This window comes from Pagrus major, chromosome 22, assembly GCF_040436345.1.
Source record: "Pagrus major chromosome 22, Pma_NU_1.0".
NCBI lineage: Eukaryota > Metazoa > Chordata > Actinopteri > Spariformes > Sparidae > Pagrus > Pagrus major.
In genome coordinates this window covers 22,794,828-22,814,018 of record NC_133236.1, presented here as the reverse complement: position 1 = coordinate 22,814,018, position 19,191 = coordinate 22,794,828, and the positions used below count along the sequence as shown (strand labels likewise).

At 41.9% G+C, this 19,191-nt stretch overlaps 1 protein-coding gene across 2 annotated transcripts in view; it reads left to right on the top strand.

Moving 5' to 3' along the window:
- Positions 1-143: 143 nt before the first annotated feature.
- The window catches only part of nbas (NBAS subunit of NRZ tethering complex), a 167,545-nt gene continuing 148,497 nt past the window's right edge, over positions 144-19,191 (top strand). For both annotated transcript variants that reach the window (XM_073492728.1, XM_073492727.1), the window contains exons 1-9: positions 144-236; positions 720-771; positions 967-1,003; positions 3,284-3,361; positions 4,012-4,059; positions 5,085-5,128; positions 12,165-12,298; positions 14,384-14,517; positions 16,949-17,047. In XM_073492728.1, coding sequence (XP_073348829.1) covers positions 144-236; positions 720-771; positions 967-1,003; positions 3,284-3,361; positions 4,012-4,059; positions 5,085-5,128; positions 12,165-12,298; positions 14,384-14,517; positions 16,949-17,047 — 719 coding nt within the window. The remainder of the gene's footprint in view (positions 237-719; positions 772-966; positions 1,004-3,283; positions 3,362-4,011; positions 4,060-5,084; positions 5,129-12,164; positions 12,299-14,383; positions 14,518-16,948; positions 17,048-19,191) is intronic.

Genomic DNA, 19,191 nt, shown 5'->3' with positions numbered 1-19,191 from the left:
TGTTTTATAATGGTTTAGTGTTCATAGTTAAGCCACGGAAATGCTTTACTTGAGCGGTTAGCTACGGTCTTCAAACGCGGTTACGTAAGATATTTTGTCCTGTGTCTCTCGCCGTAGACTTTTGACAGCTGCTCCAAGTAAACATGGCTGAAGAAAGTCTGATTGAAGGCGAAGATGAAAACATTTTATACGATTTACTTGTCATTACTGAATGGCCGCCAGAGACGGACACTCAGGTTAGTCGGACTCGCATTTATGTTCGCTTTCAGTGCAGTGTGTGGGTCTTTTGTTGAACTTTAATTTGAAAAAATGCCCCCGGAAAGTCATCTCTAATCAGTTGCATGGGTTCTGCCGCTCAAAGCCACGTAGCACATACATACGTTTCATTGCTGGCCACACTCGCATATTATCATGTCGGCACATAGTGTAGTTTTCATTTTTCATCACAGTCATTCGTGCAATGGGCAGTTAAGTTCAATTTATAAGCCTGCATCCATATTTTGCTCCAATTAGCTAGCTAGCCCAGAAGTATGTGGCTGCTAGACTGGTGCTGCCATACATTAATTAAGTTACTCTAGCAACAGGGGACAAGCTTATCCATTACACTGTCATTTTAAGTTCAATGTCAGGAAATAATAAGTCATGACCTCGACACAATTTTGCTTGTTGAAGGAATGAAGTGAATGATAAGCTCACCTGTAACTCTCTTGAATTTGTAGCTGCGAGGCAACAAGGAGCACAACACATCACTTATTGCAAAAGCAGTGACTGGTAAGTTCTGTTATTTCACTCATTTCCAGGTCCAGTATGTGATTGAGCATGACCCTAAATCCACTCCAACTTCAGAAACAATGCTCCCATATCAACTTTAGTTTCTGATATTAATTTAGAAAGTGACACGAGACCTTTTCTGCAATGATAAATAAACTATGACATAATAACGCTGTTCCCATTTTTTCCTCACAGGGCCATTTCGCTTAATCTTGCACTACTTGTGGTACAGGTAAGTTTATCATTATTATGCTGACAGGTCAGGGCTGTATGCCCTAATATGCCACACAGAATTAAGAGGTGTGTGGCTTAACACATGTTTGACACGCATACTCCACTATATTCTGACAAGCTAATGTTTAAATCTGTTCATTTATAAATACAGAAGGGAGAGAATGCATATCTCAGGCGCTGACTAAGAAAATCCTATCTAAGGACCAGCACTACTGTTCTGCAAAACAACTTCAAACATATCTGGATCTTAAGAATTGAAAAGTCTGTCCTGACACTCTTTTATGGCTTGTTAGTTAAAAATCAGTATGATTTAATGCGTGTTCAAGGAAATAGTGCTGAGTCGAACTGAATATATTACAGCAGCACAAACACTGAACGTGAACCTTGTTAAATCCAATTAAAGCCACATTTGCTAGTTCAGTCATTAGATTGAAAACAAACATACTCTTTTAATTTTAATCTGGAGTTTGGATATTAATGTAATTTATTTTGATAAATGGTGGGACAGGTTGTAACTGAAAACACATGACAATGAAAGCTTAAACAAATAAGGGCATTTCACACTGCACCTACCCTGGAACTAAAGCATTCCTGGAACCTTGTTAGCCTCAGATTTGTTAACCCTAGACTAAGAAAGCGTTCACACTGGCACCATCCTGTCACATTTCAAAATGAGCTAACCCGACTTTAGCCTACGGATTTTCGGCTCGCCCTGAGTTTGTAGGGTCACCCCTGAACATTGAATCAATGAGGTGGCAGTGCCAATGTTAAATGGAGCCATGCAGCATTCTACAATGTTAACATTTAATTGACATTTAACTCAGGGCTAGTAGAAATGCAGTGTGAATCATATAGCCCTGGGTCTACTCTTAGCCCAAAGCTTAGGATAGCCCTGGGCAAATTGTATGCAGTGTGAAAAGACCTATGGCACACAGCATTTCACAGCTCCCCCCCCTAACTCAGATTAGTTTATCTTTTTGCAACAGATGTGTGTACACTACACTTTGACAGAGACCCTACCATGCTTGGTTGATCTGCACCTCCTGAAATCTTATGCAAAAAAGTGTTTTAGACACAATCCTGTATTTAAGGTGCATAGGTTGTTTTTTTTGCAAAAAAATACTGACCTCGTTCACCCTGCTTTCACTGCACAGTATCTATTGGAACGTGTTAACAGATGACTCGATGTGGCCTGCAGAAGGTTCTGTAATACCCTCCTACAAAGGCCTGCTTATCCTCTCAGCAGGTGGTTAGCTGGCACCATCAATAACCCCGTTAAATATTTAAGAAGTCCTCTAGCAGCCTCTCAGCCCTCCTTCTCTTTATGTGGATGGGGAAGGATCAGGAGTTTTATCGAATTTTACCAAACAGTGTGGGCAGGCTGCCCTCCACATGCTGTGATATTTGTTGAAGGCGGGAGAACAGAAGCTTCCGGCACTTGTTGAAGCCCAGACAAGAGAGTAGTGCAACACAAAAATATAATGATAGTGAGCTTTTAAAAACAGATTGAAACAGTACAGTAACACGGAGAGGGCAGTTCCCAAAATGTGCTCTTCAGATCTAATTTAATTAAAAAAGGATAGAATTTAGTTTAATTTGGACTGAATTGAATAGAATTTTTTGTTTCATTTCAATTTTGAAGTTACATAATTTAGATCACATTTAATATAATTTGATTTACATTTTATTTAAATTTTATTAAACATTCGATTTAATTAAATTAAATATACCTTTTGTTTAATTTTTAGTTTTTATTTTATTTGTTTTTTAAACAAATAACACTTATTTAAATCAAACTTATTTGAATGAGTAATGTTATATATTGAATTTGATGTTTTATTTAATTGTGTTTAATTTAAAGTTTTTTGTGTATCTTAATTTAATTTACTCTTTCATTTAAATGAATGTTTAATTTGATTACATTTACATTTTTTCAATCAAATCAAATCCAGTTGTTGTTTAAATCCTCTGTACTGATGACATTTTAATTCACACTCGGTGTGTCGACCTGTCACCTGTCAACCACTGACTGTGGACATCGTGAATAAGTATGATGTCATCGGCAGTAACAGGATCAACCCTGCTGCTTATCTTTTCTCTGGAGTTCTCTGTCACTCAGTAAAAGTTGCTTTCAGCAGCTCTAAAGACGAAAATCTTTGCTTTTAGCCCCATTTAGAAGGACTCCCCTTCTGCTGCCCCTGTGTAACAGTTATTAACGTTTTTAATCTGTTCTTCAATTTTTTTGCTCGTTTTGTTTGTTTGATTTTGGAACCGTCAGCCCCTCCAGCTCGTCTCTGCCTCTCGGTCTCGTCCGCCAGGCGAACAAGCAGATCAACTGGCAGCTGGTGCTTGCAAGGTGCAGCACAAACACACACTCACACACAACAACACACACACTCTCTTTGTGATCAATACGTGAATATGGCCTACTTTGTTGCTGACATGCACTAAGCCATGCCCTCTTCTTATTTTCTCTTCCTTTTTCTGTCTATCCCCTGACCAATCATTTAATTGTACTCATTATAAGAGACGAACCAAGTAGAAAGGCGTTTTTTAATTGGCTATCGATTCGACCATGTAAGACAGTGTTAAGCGCGGTCAAATGATGCTGCGGATGTCCATTAGTCTGATGTGTTTGATCCTTCCATTTCGTTTCTGTCTGCCCTTAAATCTTTCTTCCACGTTCCATACCCTCTGAAGCTATCTTTGCTCTTTTTAATGCCCCCAATTATTATTGTTTCTCCTCTCTTAAAGCCTTCCAACGTTGGCTCTTATTCCAGCCTTTATCTCTTTTCAAACCACCTGCTCCACACACAAAATCGCCACCGGTAAATGTGTCTCATCTTGCCGCTTTATTTCATCTCCCGCTTTTTTAAAATATCAGTCGTGATGACATTTGTTCACTTCTTTCCCCCACTTTACTCCTCTCACCTTCTGCACACTTTCTCTCTCAGTTCTCTCTTTTTATCCTGTTCACTCCTGACCGTTCTCTTGTTTTCTCCTCAGTAATGGCAAACTGCTGGCAGTGGTTCAGGACCAGTGTGTGGAGATTAGGTAATTATTGAACTCCATCCCACTGTTTGAAGCACTCTGTCTGTGTGTGTGTGTGCGAGTGATAGAGAGCCTTTTAATTAATGGGGTGATTCATCACGTTGCCCTTTTTTAAAAAAAAGAGCTGCAGCCTGGGCTTGTGCATGAAAGAATTAAGAGTTTTTCTTCAAGCATCAATACAATCAGTAATAATGCAATCAGACGTAGTAAAGAATATGGGAGTCAATTTAACATACCTTTTGTGGCACCTATTGGATACTTCAGGCTACATAAAATTAACTCCACGCCACGGCTCCCTAAATGTTTTCATCTGTTTGTGCGTCTGTGTGAGAGGGATGGAGAAAGAGACCAAAGCATACATATACACACACACACACACACACACACACACACACACACACACACACAAGTGTGTTTGTGCTCATTTTCAGTGGTTGTAATTATTTTCAGACGCCATCCAATTTCCCCCTTACACAGGGAAAATGCACTCGCTCAGCAACGCGCCCTATTGACACAACGTAATGTTTTTAAATGGAGCAAAATTGAAATGAAAATCAATCGCAGTGGACCAGGTATACAGATATGTCTTGCTCTCCAGAAGCTAACAAGAGGCAAATTCCAAAGGCTGTTTCTTTGTTGACCTTTTGAGTAATTGGGAATCATTTCCATGCACATATCGATATGTAAAACACGGTATGTTTCTGTTGTTTAAATTGAATTCTGGGGTCTCATACTGCGGGTTTCCCCCGTGTCGTTTGTTCACACCGCTGTTGTTTAATCACAAAGTGTTTTATAGCCTTGTTTCATGGCATTAGTTGGTGTGAGTGGGTGTTAAGTCAGCTCAAGGCCTTATCCATTGAGCTCTGTTAAGAGTCTGTCTAAACACTGCCTACTCTCAAGGCCTTTTCTGCTTGATCCATTGAGCTACTTCACCAGCTGCTATAACCCACCTTACGCCAGGTCATGTAAGGTTTGGGTGTGTACTCCTCTCATCCTGTCTGTGTGTATGTGTGTGTTTGCTCCCTCAGGTCTGTGAGAGATGACTTCGGCTCAGTCATTGGGAAGTGCCAGGGTAAGACCCCGTCTCTCTGTTTTTATCAATCACTTACTGGAGTTCACTGTAAATGGCTTTAAATCACCATAGCTCACCTCACTAAGCACCCCATTTGCTTTATGAATGTACTGGTAACTGCTGTGTGCTGTAGTCAGTGTAATGTGAGTGTACCTTAAGCCCTTCATGTTGATATAGGAGAGTTATAGTGTTTGTGTCCTTGTATTGTACATTGAAGTTTGAGCAGTTGTGTGTGAGAGTAAAATAGAAGACAGGAGGTGTTTAATATGGCTGAAATTATTATCATAATTAATAGTACAATACGGCAAATGTGGGCAAAATCACACATAACTAGGTCAGCAACTAGCGATTATTGTTATTGTCGATTAATCTGTCCATTATTTCGATTAGTTGTTTGGTCTATAAAATGTCCGAAAATGGTGAACAACGTCGAGCAGTGTTTCAAAAACCCAAGACGATGTCCTCAAATGTTGTCTTTAAAGAAAACGGATTGATCGATTATCAAAATAGTTGGCGATCCATTGAATAGTTGGTAACTAATCAGATAACTGAATAATCATTGCAGCTTCGCATATGACATGATCAATGTGATGTCGAGTGCAATGAACTGTGTCAAAAACCACAATACAATATGTCACATTTTATAGATGAGTCATGCGACACTGCACCTGTCAGTCACAATACAAAATGATCATGAAGTGTCTAAAATTCACTCATTCACTAAGTAGAGGAAACTAATAAGCGTCTTTTCTTTAGGGAGGTAGTGACTAAACGTTCCGGACACAGCTGAGGTTTGTCTTTGGTCTCTGTGGGGATGCTGATTAACTTGTAGTCTCAATCTACAGTATCTATAGTTGTTTGAACACATGTGCTTTGAGTTTGTTTCAAAGAGAAATATCGACCATGGTGGCTAATTGGAATGTGCGAGAGAGATTGTAAACAGCAACACAGATAATCACCCTCACCTCCTTCACTGCCACTCATTAAGCTGAGCCTTGTAGTGGCTGATAAAAAATAAATAAAAAAGCCTCAATTGTTTGGTAAGTTATTAAAATGTCCTGCTGTGCTGGTTTAGATTGTTTTATGGGTTGAGTCTCAACTTTTCTTCAAGTTGAGAAGTTTTTTGATTGATACAGGACAAAGTTAAAACACTTAGATGTTTAAAAATAACATATTGAAATCTTCCTTATTGATGCAGTTCTTTTACTTAAAGCGGCACCTATCAAAATATCTACATTAGCAACTGATCCACTTGATATGTGTAACGTAAAAGAGGGTATGTGTAGTGATGAACCCACGGAAAATATCAACTTCTGCCCTGAGACCAGAGGAGACAGTTGACTCCCTTTTGTCCAACTACGTTGCCTTAAAACAGAAAAATACGACTTCTGCCCTGAGACCAGGAGGGATTCACCTGCCCTCAGACAAAATTGTGGGAAACAATGGTCTCTGCCCTGAGACCAGATGAGACTAAACAGCCATGAGGAAAATCCTACAAAACAACTTCTGCCCTGAGACCAGAGGAGACAGTTGACTCCCTTTTGTCCAACTACGTTGCCTTAAAACAGAAACAGAAATATGACTTCTGCCCTGAGACCAGGAGGGATTCATCTGCCCTCAGACAACTTCTGCCCTGAGACCAGGAGAGATTCACCTGCCCTCAGACAACTTCTGCCCTGAGACCAGGAGGGATTCACCTGCCCTCAGACAACTTCTGCCCTGAGACCAGGAGAGATTCACCTGCCCTCAGACAACTTCTGCCCTGAGACCAGAGGAGACAGTTGACTCCCTTTTGTCCAACTACGTTGCCTTAAAACAGAAAAATACGACTTCTGCCCTGAGACCAGGAGGGATTCACCTGCCCTCAGACAAAATTGTGGGAAACAATGGTCTCTGCCCTGAGACCAGATGAGACTAAACAGCCATGAGGAAAATCCTACAAAACAACTTCTGCCCTGAGACCAGAGGAGACAGTTGACTCCCTTTTGTCCAACTATGTTGCCTTAAAACAGAAACAGAAATACGACTTCTGCCCTGAGACCAGGAGGGATTCACCTGCCCTCAGACAACTTCTGCCCTGAGACCAGGAGAGATTCACCTGCCCTCAGACAACTTCTGCCCTGAGACCAGGAGAGATTCACCTGCCCTCAGACAACTTCTGCCCTGAGACCAGAGGAGACAGTTGACTCCCTTTTGTCCAACTACGTTGCCTTAAAACAGAAAAATACGACTTCTGCCCTGAGACCAGGAGAGATTCACCTGCCCTCAGACAACTTCTGCCCTGAGACCAGAGGAGACAGTTGACTCCCTTTTGTCCAACTACGTTGCCTTAAAACAGAAAAATACGACTTCTGCCCTGAGACCAGGAGGGATTCACCTGCCCTCAGACAAAATTGTGGGAAACAATGGTCTCTGCCCTGAGACCAGATGAGACTAAACAGCCATGAGGAAAATCCTACAAAACAACTTCTGCCCTGAGACCAGAGGAGACAGTTGACTCCCTTTTGTCCAACTATGTTGCCTTAAAACAGAAACAGAAATACGACTTCTGCCCTGAGACCAGGAGGGATTCACCTGCCCTCAGACAACTTCTGCCCTGAGACCAGGAGAGATTCACCTGCCCTCAGACAACTTCTGCCCTGAGACCAGGAGAGATTCACCTGCCCTCAGACAACTTCTGCCCTGAGACCAGAGGAGACAGTTGACTCCCTTTTGTCCAACTACGTTGCCTTAAAACAGAAAAATACGACTTCTGCCCTGAGACCAGGAGAGATTCACCTGCCCTCAGACAACTTCTGCCCTGAGACCAGAGGAGACAGTTGACTCCCTTTTGTCCAACTACGTTGCCTTAAAACAGAAAAATACGACTTCTGCCCTGAGACCAGGAGGGATTCACCTGCCCTCAGACAAAATTGTGGGAAACAATGGTCTCTGCCCTGAGACCAGATGAGACTAAACAGCCATGAGGAAAATCCTACAAAACAACTTCTGTCCTGAGACCAGAGGAGACAGTTGACTCCCTTTTGTCCAACTACATTGCCTTAAAACAGAAACAGAAATACGACTTCTGCCCTGAGACCAGGAGGGATTCACCTGCCCTCAGACAACTTCTGCCCTGAGACCAGGAGAGATTCACCTGCCCTCAGACAACTTCTGCCCTGAGACCAGGAGAGATTCACCTGCCCTCAGACAACTTCTGCCCTGAGACCAGGAGAGATTCACCTGCCCTCAGACAACTTCTGCCCTGAGACCAGGAGAGATTCACCTGCCCTCAGACAACTTCTGCCCTGAAACCAGGAGAGATTCACCTGCCCTCAGACAACTTCTGCCCTGAGACCAGGAGAGATTCACCTGCCCTCAGACAACTTCTGCCCTGAGACCAGAGGAGACAGTTGACTCCCTTTTGTCCAACTACGTTGCCTTAAAACAGAAAAATACGACTTCTTCCCTGAGACCAGGAGAGATTCACCTGCCCTCAGACAAAATTGTGGGAAACAATGGTCTCTGCCCTGGGACCAGATGAGACTAAACAGCCATGAGGAAAATCCTACAAAACAACTTCTGCCCTGAGACCAGAGGAGACAGTTGACTCCCTTTTGTCCAACTATCTTGCCCTAAAACAGAAAGACACAACTTCTGCCCTGAGACCAGTTTTTTCTTCATTGAAAATAATAAAATAAAGTTCAGTTGACCTTGTTCACTGTCATGCTTGATTTTTAGTGCCAGTTTCTTCAGCAAACAATGGCCTTTGACTGTAGAAGCAACATAGTCAGGTGGTGTAACTGGTTTGTGTCAAATGGTGTAACCAGTATTTTTCATAAAAATATTATAATATACAGGAAAATTCATGTGGAATAAGATGTAATCCTCTATTGCAATGTATTAACATATTTTTTAACAGTTTATACATAATTTGTCAAATATTATTTAGGAAACACAAAGTGTTTTCAGCATTTGTCCTGCTCTATATTACAAAAACGCATACAATTTTAATTTAAAATAATCCTAATAAAATCTATTTTCATGTGATATTTTAAAATTAAGTAACTGTTTTCATAAGTACACTTGCATACACTCTAGGTGGAAAGAAATATTTAATATTTCTCCTTTTGTTGTGGTTACACCACTTGACATTTTCAGGGGCAATCAGTCTTACCTCGTAAAAAATAGTTCAAATGCTATTTCAAATTACATGAAACCAACATAAATACAAAATATACATTTTAGCAAACCTGATGCAAGCTTTTAAAACAATTTTTTATAACATTTTTGAATTGCTCATAATGCAAACCCTTATTTGTCACTGACCCTTAAAAGCGTCTTTTAGCTAATTGTTTTCTTTTTTTTAAGGGTTACAACTTTACTGTTTGGTTTACTTTTACCAGTCATCCCTGTTTCAGCAAAAAGCTGTGATAAACCCACCGTACGCTACCTGCCCAGCACAAACAGCAGCGCGCTAATGTTAGCAACTACCTGGTGAAAATAGTAGAGCATTTAGCTGCTGAAGAGGCACATTTTTTGGAGTTGGTGGAGACCAAAAACAGAGCTAAAAGGAGAGTAAGTAAATGTTGCTCTATGTCAGCCAGATGTGTAAAAGTTAACTATCATGGGTTGAATGGTAATGATTTGATGTTTTTAAAGTAACAAAAATGCCAAATAATTCAATTAAAGTAGGTTTGAAAGAGCCGTACCATTTTAGAGACACTTGATGTAGAATTCATGAATGTGTGACTTTTGACACCGTGTAGTTGAAGCATCAAAAAAGACAAGAATGACTCACATCACTTGATGAATTGGCTGAAAGCATCTTTCACCAGGCTTGTTTTAAATCTCTGCCATCAAAAACCCAAAGCCATCAGAATCATTTGAAAAGTCTATATTAAGTGAATCACTTTAAAGAAAAAAATAGAAGCGCATTTTTCTGTCTGAATTCTTTTTTTTTTTTTCACATTTCCTGCTTTGACACACACTCCAAACAAATCCCAAAAAACAAAGCTCAGTATAAAAGCCCAGAGTGAAACTTGTGTGGGTTGTGGCGTTATCTCCACTTCTCGCCTCCTTTCATTCTTCAGTTTTTTTTTTCTCATTTTCGTCATCTTTCCCACCCCTCCTCTCTCTCTCTCTCTCTCGCACTATATTTGTTCTGCTCTGGCTAGCCGTCATTGTGGTGCCGTTGTTCTAATGGTTCATAGTGTGGATAACAGTAGCCCCTGGGCCCGTGTAAACCCCAGCCTCCCTCCTCCTTTTCATTCCATTTCGTCTCTCCTTTTCATTTTACTTTTACTTCATTTCATTTCACGGAGATTTGTCCTAATGGATTTTGCTGTGATCCTGCCTTCAATGGCATTTGCTTTTAATGGAGGAGCGTGCATGTGCGCGAGTGTGTGCGTCATTGCCTCTGTTGCCCGTGTGCGTGAACGCGTCGGTGCATCTGCACCTGTGTATCACTCTATGTCTCTTTCTCTCCCTCCCCTCCCCTCCCTCCCTGTCTGCTCCCGTTACAGCGGAGTCGTCTCCCACCCCCGTACATAATTCATAAGTGTTGAGCTCTGATAAATGCATCTGCGAGGCTTTAGATAGAAGGCTTCTATTGGGTCGTTGGGGTGTAATTCTCCCCAACGTCTGCCCCCGCCATCGCTGGGAGGAGAAAGAAAAGAAAAAAAAAAAAAATCAGGACAGTAGCATCCAATTTCCTAGCTCCCCAAAAAAGCCATCTATGTGGAAATGGAGCCCTCTCAGCCCCAGAACAACATACTGTATACAATTCATAATGGGTGTGCGAGAGATAGGAGGGGAGGCAATGTGAGAGTGAAATAGAAAGAAAAAGATTGAAATAGGAAGCAAAAAGAACAAAAACAGGACAGAGGAGATGCTTGGTACCTATGGCTCTCGTAATGGCTCCATGTTCTTGTCTGCTCCTCCTCAGCCGAGAGTCTCTAAGGTGCGTTAAATCGCCTACTTCCTGAGGTGCTCTCTGATACTTAGGCCTTAAAATTTGGGGAGCTATTATTTCTCTCAGTGGGAGCTGGATTCATTGTTTCTCATTCTCATTCTCTCCCTCTCCCTCCCTTTCTCTCCCTCGCTTTGTCTGTCTCGCCTCCCACATCCTCCCTCAGTTCTTCATTTAAAATTCTAGTCATACAATATCCGACGCCTCCATTCGTTTGCAGTATTGCCCACCAGGGGTTGCCGCACCGTTCCTCAGCCAAGAAATTCAATACAATAAACGCCAATAGCGCTGTTATGTGATATCAACAAAAACATAACTTCCTTTTCATAACTTTATTGCTTAGCAGACACAGCACCCGTGGTGGCATATTGTGTTTCACACTGTTCTCTGGTGCAGGAATCTGAGTCTGTGCTAAAGGTTGTATCTAATTGCACTTAAATATTCCGCTCAGCTGTCTTGTAACCAATGCACAGAGATCGTGCACATGTTTGTACCCCGTTTATCCCGCATACTGTTAAATGTGTCATAGGGTAATCAGGTATTCAGAGCAGATTCGGGAACAGAGGCCTGCCAGAGTGCCCCAGCTCCTCTATCAGAGGAAAGCGTGACAGCGAAGCCTTGAGAAAGTGCCAGCAGGCAGGGATGTGCTTTATAACAGCGATATGGTTACACTCACAGCACTGCTGAGCCAGCAGATTGGTAAAACAGTAGCCTATACTTCAATAAACGCTGGATTTATGATCTCCTTCCCCCCCTCCCCCCCCTTCCTCTCTCGTGCCTCTCATTTTACTGACTCCCCCTTCCTCTCATCGTGCATGTGACCGCGTCTTTGAGGGACAATTATTGAGATGTATTAGTCCAGCTATCCTTCATAGATGAATTGGATTGGTCCTTAGACACACTGTGTTGATGTATGGCATTAGCTCTATCCTTCTTCTCCCATCTGTATTCATCACGGGCACACCACAGAACACCGCGGATTATTTGCTGAGAGTTTTCTACATCTGACTTGATAAGAAATCCTTAACTCTTTCTGTGTTTGTATAAGTTTTCAAGTCCTTTGTTGTTTTTTCTCATCTGCCGCAGTGCCAAAGGACCCGAACCCGCAGTGGCGAAAGGTGGCATGGAGCCACGACTGCGCCCTGCTGGCCTACGCCGACAGCACTGGCACCGTGCGGCTTTTCGACCTCATGGGAAGCGAACTCTTTGTCATCCCCCCGGTAACCACGCCAAGTCTGCCCTCTTTGACGTCATCAAACAACCCCTTACCCCCTTAAAGGAACAGTTCCCCTAGAAATAAAAAATCTGTCATTATCTACTTTCCCCCGTGCCGATTGGAAAGTCGTGTGGAGTTTGGTAATCCCCATAAGCTTCACAGCAAAGCAGTGATGCAGCATTCTCCTAAACAACTGAAGTAGATGGGGACTACTGAAAAGAAACATAAAATGGGTCCATACAGCTATCTTTTTTCAAGTCCATATCTGCTTCAGTTGTTTAGGACAATGCTTCAACGCTGTTTTGCTGCGAAGCTCCAGAAATGTTTTGTGGACTACGCAACTTTACCTGACTTTCCATCCGCATGAGGATGAGTAGACAATGACTGAATTATTGTTTGGTGAACTACTCCTTTAATGGGTCTCGATTTATGCTTTTCTGGTGAAGAAATTTGCACTCAGAATTTTAATATTTACAATATGTGTGAGGTGATAATACAGACTCAGAAATGTTTATTTTTTCCAAAAGTGAATAAACAAGCTGTTCTCAGAGGAAAATAAGGTCCCCAGAACACTGTTTGAAGCTAGAAAGGTGGCAGGGTCCGCCAATTATAAACAGTAAACAGTATGAAATTGTGTTGTCCTTTAAGGTCAGTTTATTTATCCAGTTCATTCAGGCATGAAAACGAAGATAGTTTGTTTATTTAGTTGTTCGGGCATAAAAAATCTTTCTCTTCTGCTTAAAATGAATTCCCCGAAACTACATAAAACCACTTGACGATTTTTTTCTTGTGCATGCATTGATGCTTATTATAAGTGATTAGAGACAACATATGGAAACCCAGCATGCACTTGGCTGCTCTTCAGCTTTATCTCTACAATTTTTCTTAGATGGTTTGGTCACAATATGTTGCATCTAATATGAGTTTGTGTTTACATTGTCCTTCATTTATCGTTGGAAAGCACCATACAGGCTGATTCTGTTCTGTCTGACAGATTATAAGTTGGGTGACATGCAGTTCCTCATCCTGACAAAATGATTATATGTTACAGCAGATTTGACTGAATTTGAAAACTTTGCAGTGAAACAGAGGACTCAGACATCCGTAGTCTTGGCTCCAGAGACTGATTGAGCCATGTTCTGCTGTTTCACCGCACCACACATTTTACTGGGCACTTTGAACTGCCTGTCACCTTTTGAAGAAAACGTCTCCATGTCAGACACCCTCTGCTCTCTTTCTCTGTCATTCCTAGTCTTTCTTCTCCCCGTCTCGCTCATAGTGTCCCATTCTTTTCTTCCCCGTCCTCACCACCTCCTCTCTTCAATTTTTCACACGCTCCCTAGATCCTCCTTTCCGTCTCTTCCTCCAGCATTTCCCTCATCCCTTGCATGTCTGTTTCCTCGTGCTGCCATTTCAAGTCCATCTGCCGTTTCTTCCCCTCACTTTAATGCCCTCTGTGTGCTACATATAATCACTCCCCCATTTCTAGCCATCATTCCTTCCGTTCCTCCGCCCGCCCTGTCAGAGACTATGAGCGTAGACACTCCCCAGCCACTCTCAGCAGTGATCTTCATTCCTTTAGTGCAACTCTACTTTGTTATGTATCCACAGGATGTGTGTCTGCACACTTACACCATCCGCCCCCCCGCTCTGCTCTACTGTTTCCCTTGTTTGTCACTGTTAAGTGCACACACTGGTGACTTGCTGCTATTTCTGGAGGAGAGGATGAAAAAAAGTCAATTTGACAGAAAGTATGCACGGATGAAAAAAATTTAAATTTGCTCTTCTTCCCTACCTCCCCCACCTCTCTCACTTTCCGTCTCTGCCTCTTATCTTTTGTCCCCTGCCTTCCCCGTCCCGTCATTTCCTTTCTTAATCTTCTTTCCTGTCATCTCATATTCTTTAACAAATGCTGCTGTGATGATGTATCTTTGTTGTTTGTCCTTGTAAGAGCTTGGCGGGGGCACAAACTGATAGATAATTATACATATTTCTCAACTTCTTTTGATCTCCCCTTCCATTTACATCAGTCACTTCCACGCCACCGCTGACTCTTCTTTCTCATCTCTCTGTCTCACTCTTGATCCAGGCGGTGAGTTTTCCCGGAGATTTCAGTTGTGCGGTGGCGGGCCTGATCTTCCTGGAGTACACGGCCAGCGCCCAGTGGTCGGCCGAGCTGCTCGTGATCACATACGGTGGCGGGCTCAAGAGTTACCTTGTCAGGTGAGAGACAAAACTTTATCACTAACATGCAGAAGAATATCAGGGTTTGCAAAGCATTTTTTCATTAGTCACAATTAGGTTTGCAGCCGTATACTGGTTTCAAGGTGCTATATACTGTGGTATGTAAATTGACAGTTATTATACCGGCAACGTTTGCTTATCTAATTCTACCATATTACTGTTATTAAAAATATACATGAATATAAATACTTTTGTTTTCAGTTCTTTCAGGGTCGATGTAACTGATAAAAATGATAATTATTATTGTGTCACAATACATCAAATAGAATACATTTCCTGAATGATTTCAGCTTAAAGCGCCTCCAGTAATTGTCTCTTACTGTCTAATTTCTGGAGATCTTTTGTGTTTCTTCTAAATCTTCAATTTAAAAGCATAATATCTAACATTTATGCATTGGAATTTATGAAAACAACTAGACCCACAGTGTGTTGTATTCTTTCTTTATTTGTGTAGGCTGCTTAGATTTTCCTAAATGGTTCTGACAAAACCAAGAGACAGAGTCATTTTATTCAGGGCGACCTTTCAGTGGTGTCATATCCTCTTTACCCCCTCTAGTTGGGGTAGTGGGGTACCCTCTAGTGGTTTGGCTCAAAATAATTAGTCATCCTTAACTTTTTGTTTCACATGTGACACTAACAGCGGTGATCACAAAAAATTAAAATATCATCTCTGTTTGAAGTTACAAGTTGAAGAGACACCCAATCAGTCTGAAGCTGTACAATGGTGTCACACAATCATTGTAAAGGTTTCAGTAAAGATGGGTCACCGTGCTGAAAGCTTTACACTCTTCTAATGACAATTAAACTGCTTTTACCACTTACAGTTCAACTTCCCTCAACGCTCACAGTTCGGCTGACACCTCCAACCCTTTCAGCTCTCAAGGCTTCACCTTTAAACTGCCGCTACCTCCTTCAAGACTTCGCTTCGACTGACATTAACAGCTCAATTATTCACCTGCACTTTGACTGACGTTGCGGCGCCCTTTCAGCACTCATTGCGTTATCTCCGCTCCGTGCTCATACTTAAATCAGCAGGCCAATTTCAATCAGCGCGTACACTTGAAACTTCCACCTCTTCTCATTTCCTTCCATTTTAATTCAACTACAAGTTTATTTTTTTTACAATTCAAAGTACTTTGAACTGGCAAATTTCAGCAGTGCGTACACGTAAACCGTTCCTTTTCTAGCTCTGTATATTTTTTTTTACATGCATTGTTATCGTCTGATTTAAATGCATATACTGTATATCCTAAACTCTAAAGGGCATTGCACCCTATTCGTGGTATGATTTGATGCTGCATTCTTGTCTATATGTAAACATAAGGGGGTGGTGACACCTCTCTTTGAATACCAATTCCCACGCTTGCCAATCCTCATTCAAATACACATTTTGAATATATGAGTAATGATGACATCTGACGTGCGAGAGCGTGTGTGCTTTCCTCATGGCTGCCTACACCTTCCCCTTTAATTAAGCATTATTAAATATGGCATTATTTCAGAGTATTCCCATTTAATTCTGCATGATTGCTGCAGTCACACCGAGCCACGGCGCGCTGACACTCCAAGACACGGGATGAGATTGCGCCTGTGGCTTGAATCTCGATCAGAAGACATCCTGCGCTCCACGACTTCCCCTCAATCCCGTGTGCATAGCCCTGTTTGCCGAGAACGGGCAAAACTGCTGATTTATTTTTTCTATTACAGGCAGATAAATGGTGTCGGCTGCCTTTGAAGGCACCAGGGTGTGTGTATGTATGTGTGTGAGGAGGTAATTAAGATGTGGGAGACATTTGCACCAGAAAGCGCTGGCTCGTTTTTAAAGGTTCATTTTCAGTGTGGAGCTTAAACTCACTCTTCCCCTTCATGTGACTGCATTCGAATATTTTTTCGCTCAAACATTTTGAATTACAATTTCAGAATTATAGCTGAGCCTTGACAGTCAGTCATCTCTCTTGCTCTGTGCCAGCACTCCTGTGTGTGTGTGTTCACATACACACAACTGCTTTACTGTGGCACAAACACCAAAACGTCTGAAAGAAGTTGAACACTGGGAATCTTCCGTCTATTTCCTTTCTGCTCTTTTCTTTTCCTCCCTTTCTCCCTCTCTCTGTACAGTTTACATTGCAGGAAAATGTCCCCCAGTGAGATACCCCCACACAAATTGCACAACATCATGTCTCGTACGAATCTAATTTAGATTGCCCACTTAGATTAGATTATATATTTCGCCATGTCTCTCTTTAATTGCAGCTGGGAGTTAAATTGCTCTGTCATCTTTCCCAACCAGCCTTGTCGCACCATTAACATTTTGCACATGGGTGTTCGTGTTTTGATTGTTTTTCTGCCAGAGTTCAATTATAAGTAACTCCTCCTGTGACTCTCCTCTCTCTCTTTCTCTCTCTCTCAGTGTGGGAACCAATCAGAACTTCCAAGAGAACCACAGCTTCAGTTTCTCCGCTCACTACTCCCATGGCATCACATCGGCTGTTTACCACCCTGGCCACCGGTGAGCTTTGTCGTTTCCAACGAACAAACACTATATCAACCTCGAGTGCGTCTAGAATGTAGTTAAATCAATGAATATTTTGAAAAATGAACATTTCTGCTAACATTTAACTTTTAATCTATCAGTGGCAGGAAAACTTCTGCCTGGAGCATTCTCATGACAGACATTTTTATCTTCTTTTGTGGCCTCAACAGCACTGGTGGTGGTACATAAAGCGTGATAAAGTGCCCTTTTGGGTGCCCTTCCAGTAGACAAGACGTGATAAAGTGCCCTTTAGGGTGCCCTACCAGTGGAGAAAACATGATAACGTGCCCTCTTGGGTGCCCTTCCAGTGGACAAGACGTGATAAAGTGCCCTTTTGGGTGCCCTTTCAGTGAACAAAAACATGATAAGGTGCCCTTCCAGTGTAGAAAACATGATAAAGTACCCTCTAGGGTGCCCTTCCAGTGGACAAAACATGATGAACTCCCCTTGAGGGTGCCCTTCCAGTGGAGAAAACAGGATAAAGTGCCCTTTTGGATGCCCTTCCAGCGTAGAAAACGTGATAAAGTGCCTTTTAAGGTGCCCTTCCAGTGGAGAAAATGGGATAAAGTGCCCTCTAGGGTGCCCTTCCAGCGTATACAATGTGATAAAGTGCCCTTTAAGGTGCCCTTCCAGTGAAGAAAACGTGATAAAGTGCCTTTTAAGGTGCCCTTCCAGTGGAGAAAACAGGATAAAGTGCCCTTTAAGGTGCCCTTCCAGCGTAGAAAACGTGATAAAGTGCCCTATAGGGTGCCCTTTCACTGGAGAAAACTTGGTGGGTGCTCTCTCTTCACTATAAAAATATCACTACTTTCTGGGTGCTGGTACCCCCCCGCCTACATGTATAGCCCCCTGCCCCTCAGACATCCCGAGTCCGCCACTGCTCCACAGTCTTAGCCTACTTCTATTAGACAAGTGTTTCATCAAGAGTTTTGTTCATACATTTATATTCAAACGTCCTTTGACTCAGTATTCATCCTTAAACTCATTGCAGATGATGCTACACGATGCCACGTACAGCTTAAACATCTGAATTTGAAAGCAAGAGTAATTTCAAACGCTTTCATCATTTGATGTCTGGGGGGCAATCTGAGTGTACTCCAACACGTCGTCAATACGCTCGTAAATATGTATTATATTGATTAGCGTGCAAGAAGTTACTGTGAATGTACTGCATTGCGGTTGACATTGACTGAACCTTAATTTGACCTTGGAAAAAGTTGCTTGCAAACAGGTTTATACAGTTAAAACGTGTAATAGAATATGTTCCATAAATATGAGGTGATAAGGCCAGAAAAAGAGGCAAATACACAGCTCTTATGCAGACATTATTTCACAGGCATAAGATGTTACATTATGGAAAAGGGCCAGGGAGCTTACTCAGGAATAATTGAACCAATCACTTTAACGCAATATCTGCAGGAATTGACTATAAGCAGCCTAAAATGTCCTTGGCCTTCCTCGCCGCGTTGCATTCAAAGGTTTCGTTTAATTATGTCTGACTCACACCCGTGACCTTACTGTTTTCACCGCGCTTCCCCAGGCTGCGCAAACCAGGTCGAGTTTGGCCCGGTGAAGCTTGGTTTGGCAGCTTAATGGATTCTGGCAGCTACTGTCAAGTGTTTGCCAACTGATAGATGAGATGAAACTTTAATGATCCTTGTGTGAAAACTGGGTCAGCAACAGAGAGAATATGGTAGCGATAAGAAAAAGCCAAGGTGAGAAGCTGGATATAAAAAGAATGATTTCAACAGCCGAAAGTTCTTTATGGTAATAGATGTTACGTGTTTGAGTTCAAGCAGACACTATGAAAGTGTTCAACAACGAACAGTTTTAATTTATGGGGTGCGCAGATGGGATTAGAAATACTCGGAAATGTTTCCAGATGTGCTGTTAGACAGTGTGATCTTTTCATTATCAGAGTTACAGATGGAGTCAATAATCTGCATGTATTTGCAGAGTATGCAGATGTGCATAAGAGATGCTAGAATCAGGCTAGCATCTGTTTAAATTAAGCCTTATATCACAGTATACAGAACAAGTAGCTTATATCAGAGCTACCATGTTAACACAAGAAATTAGCTTTCCATCAGTGTATAAACTCCCCCTCAGTTGTTGGCTCT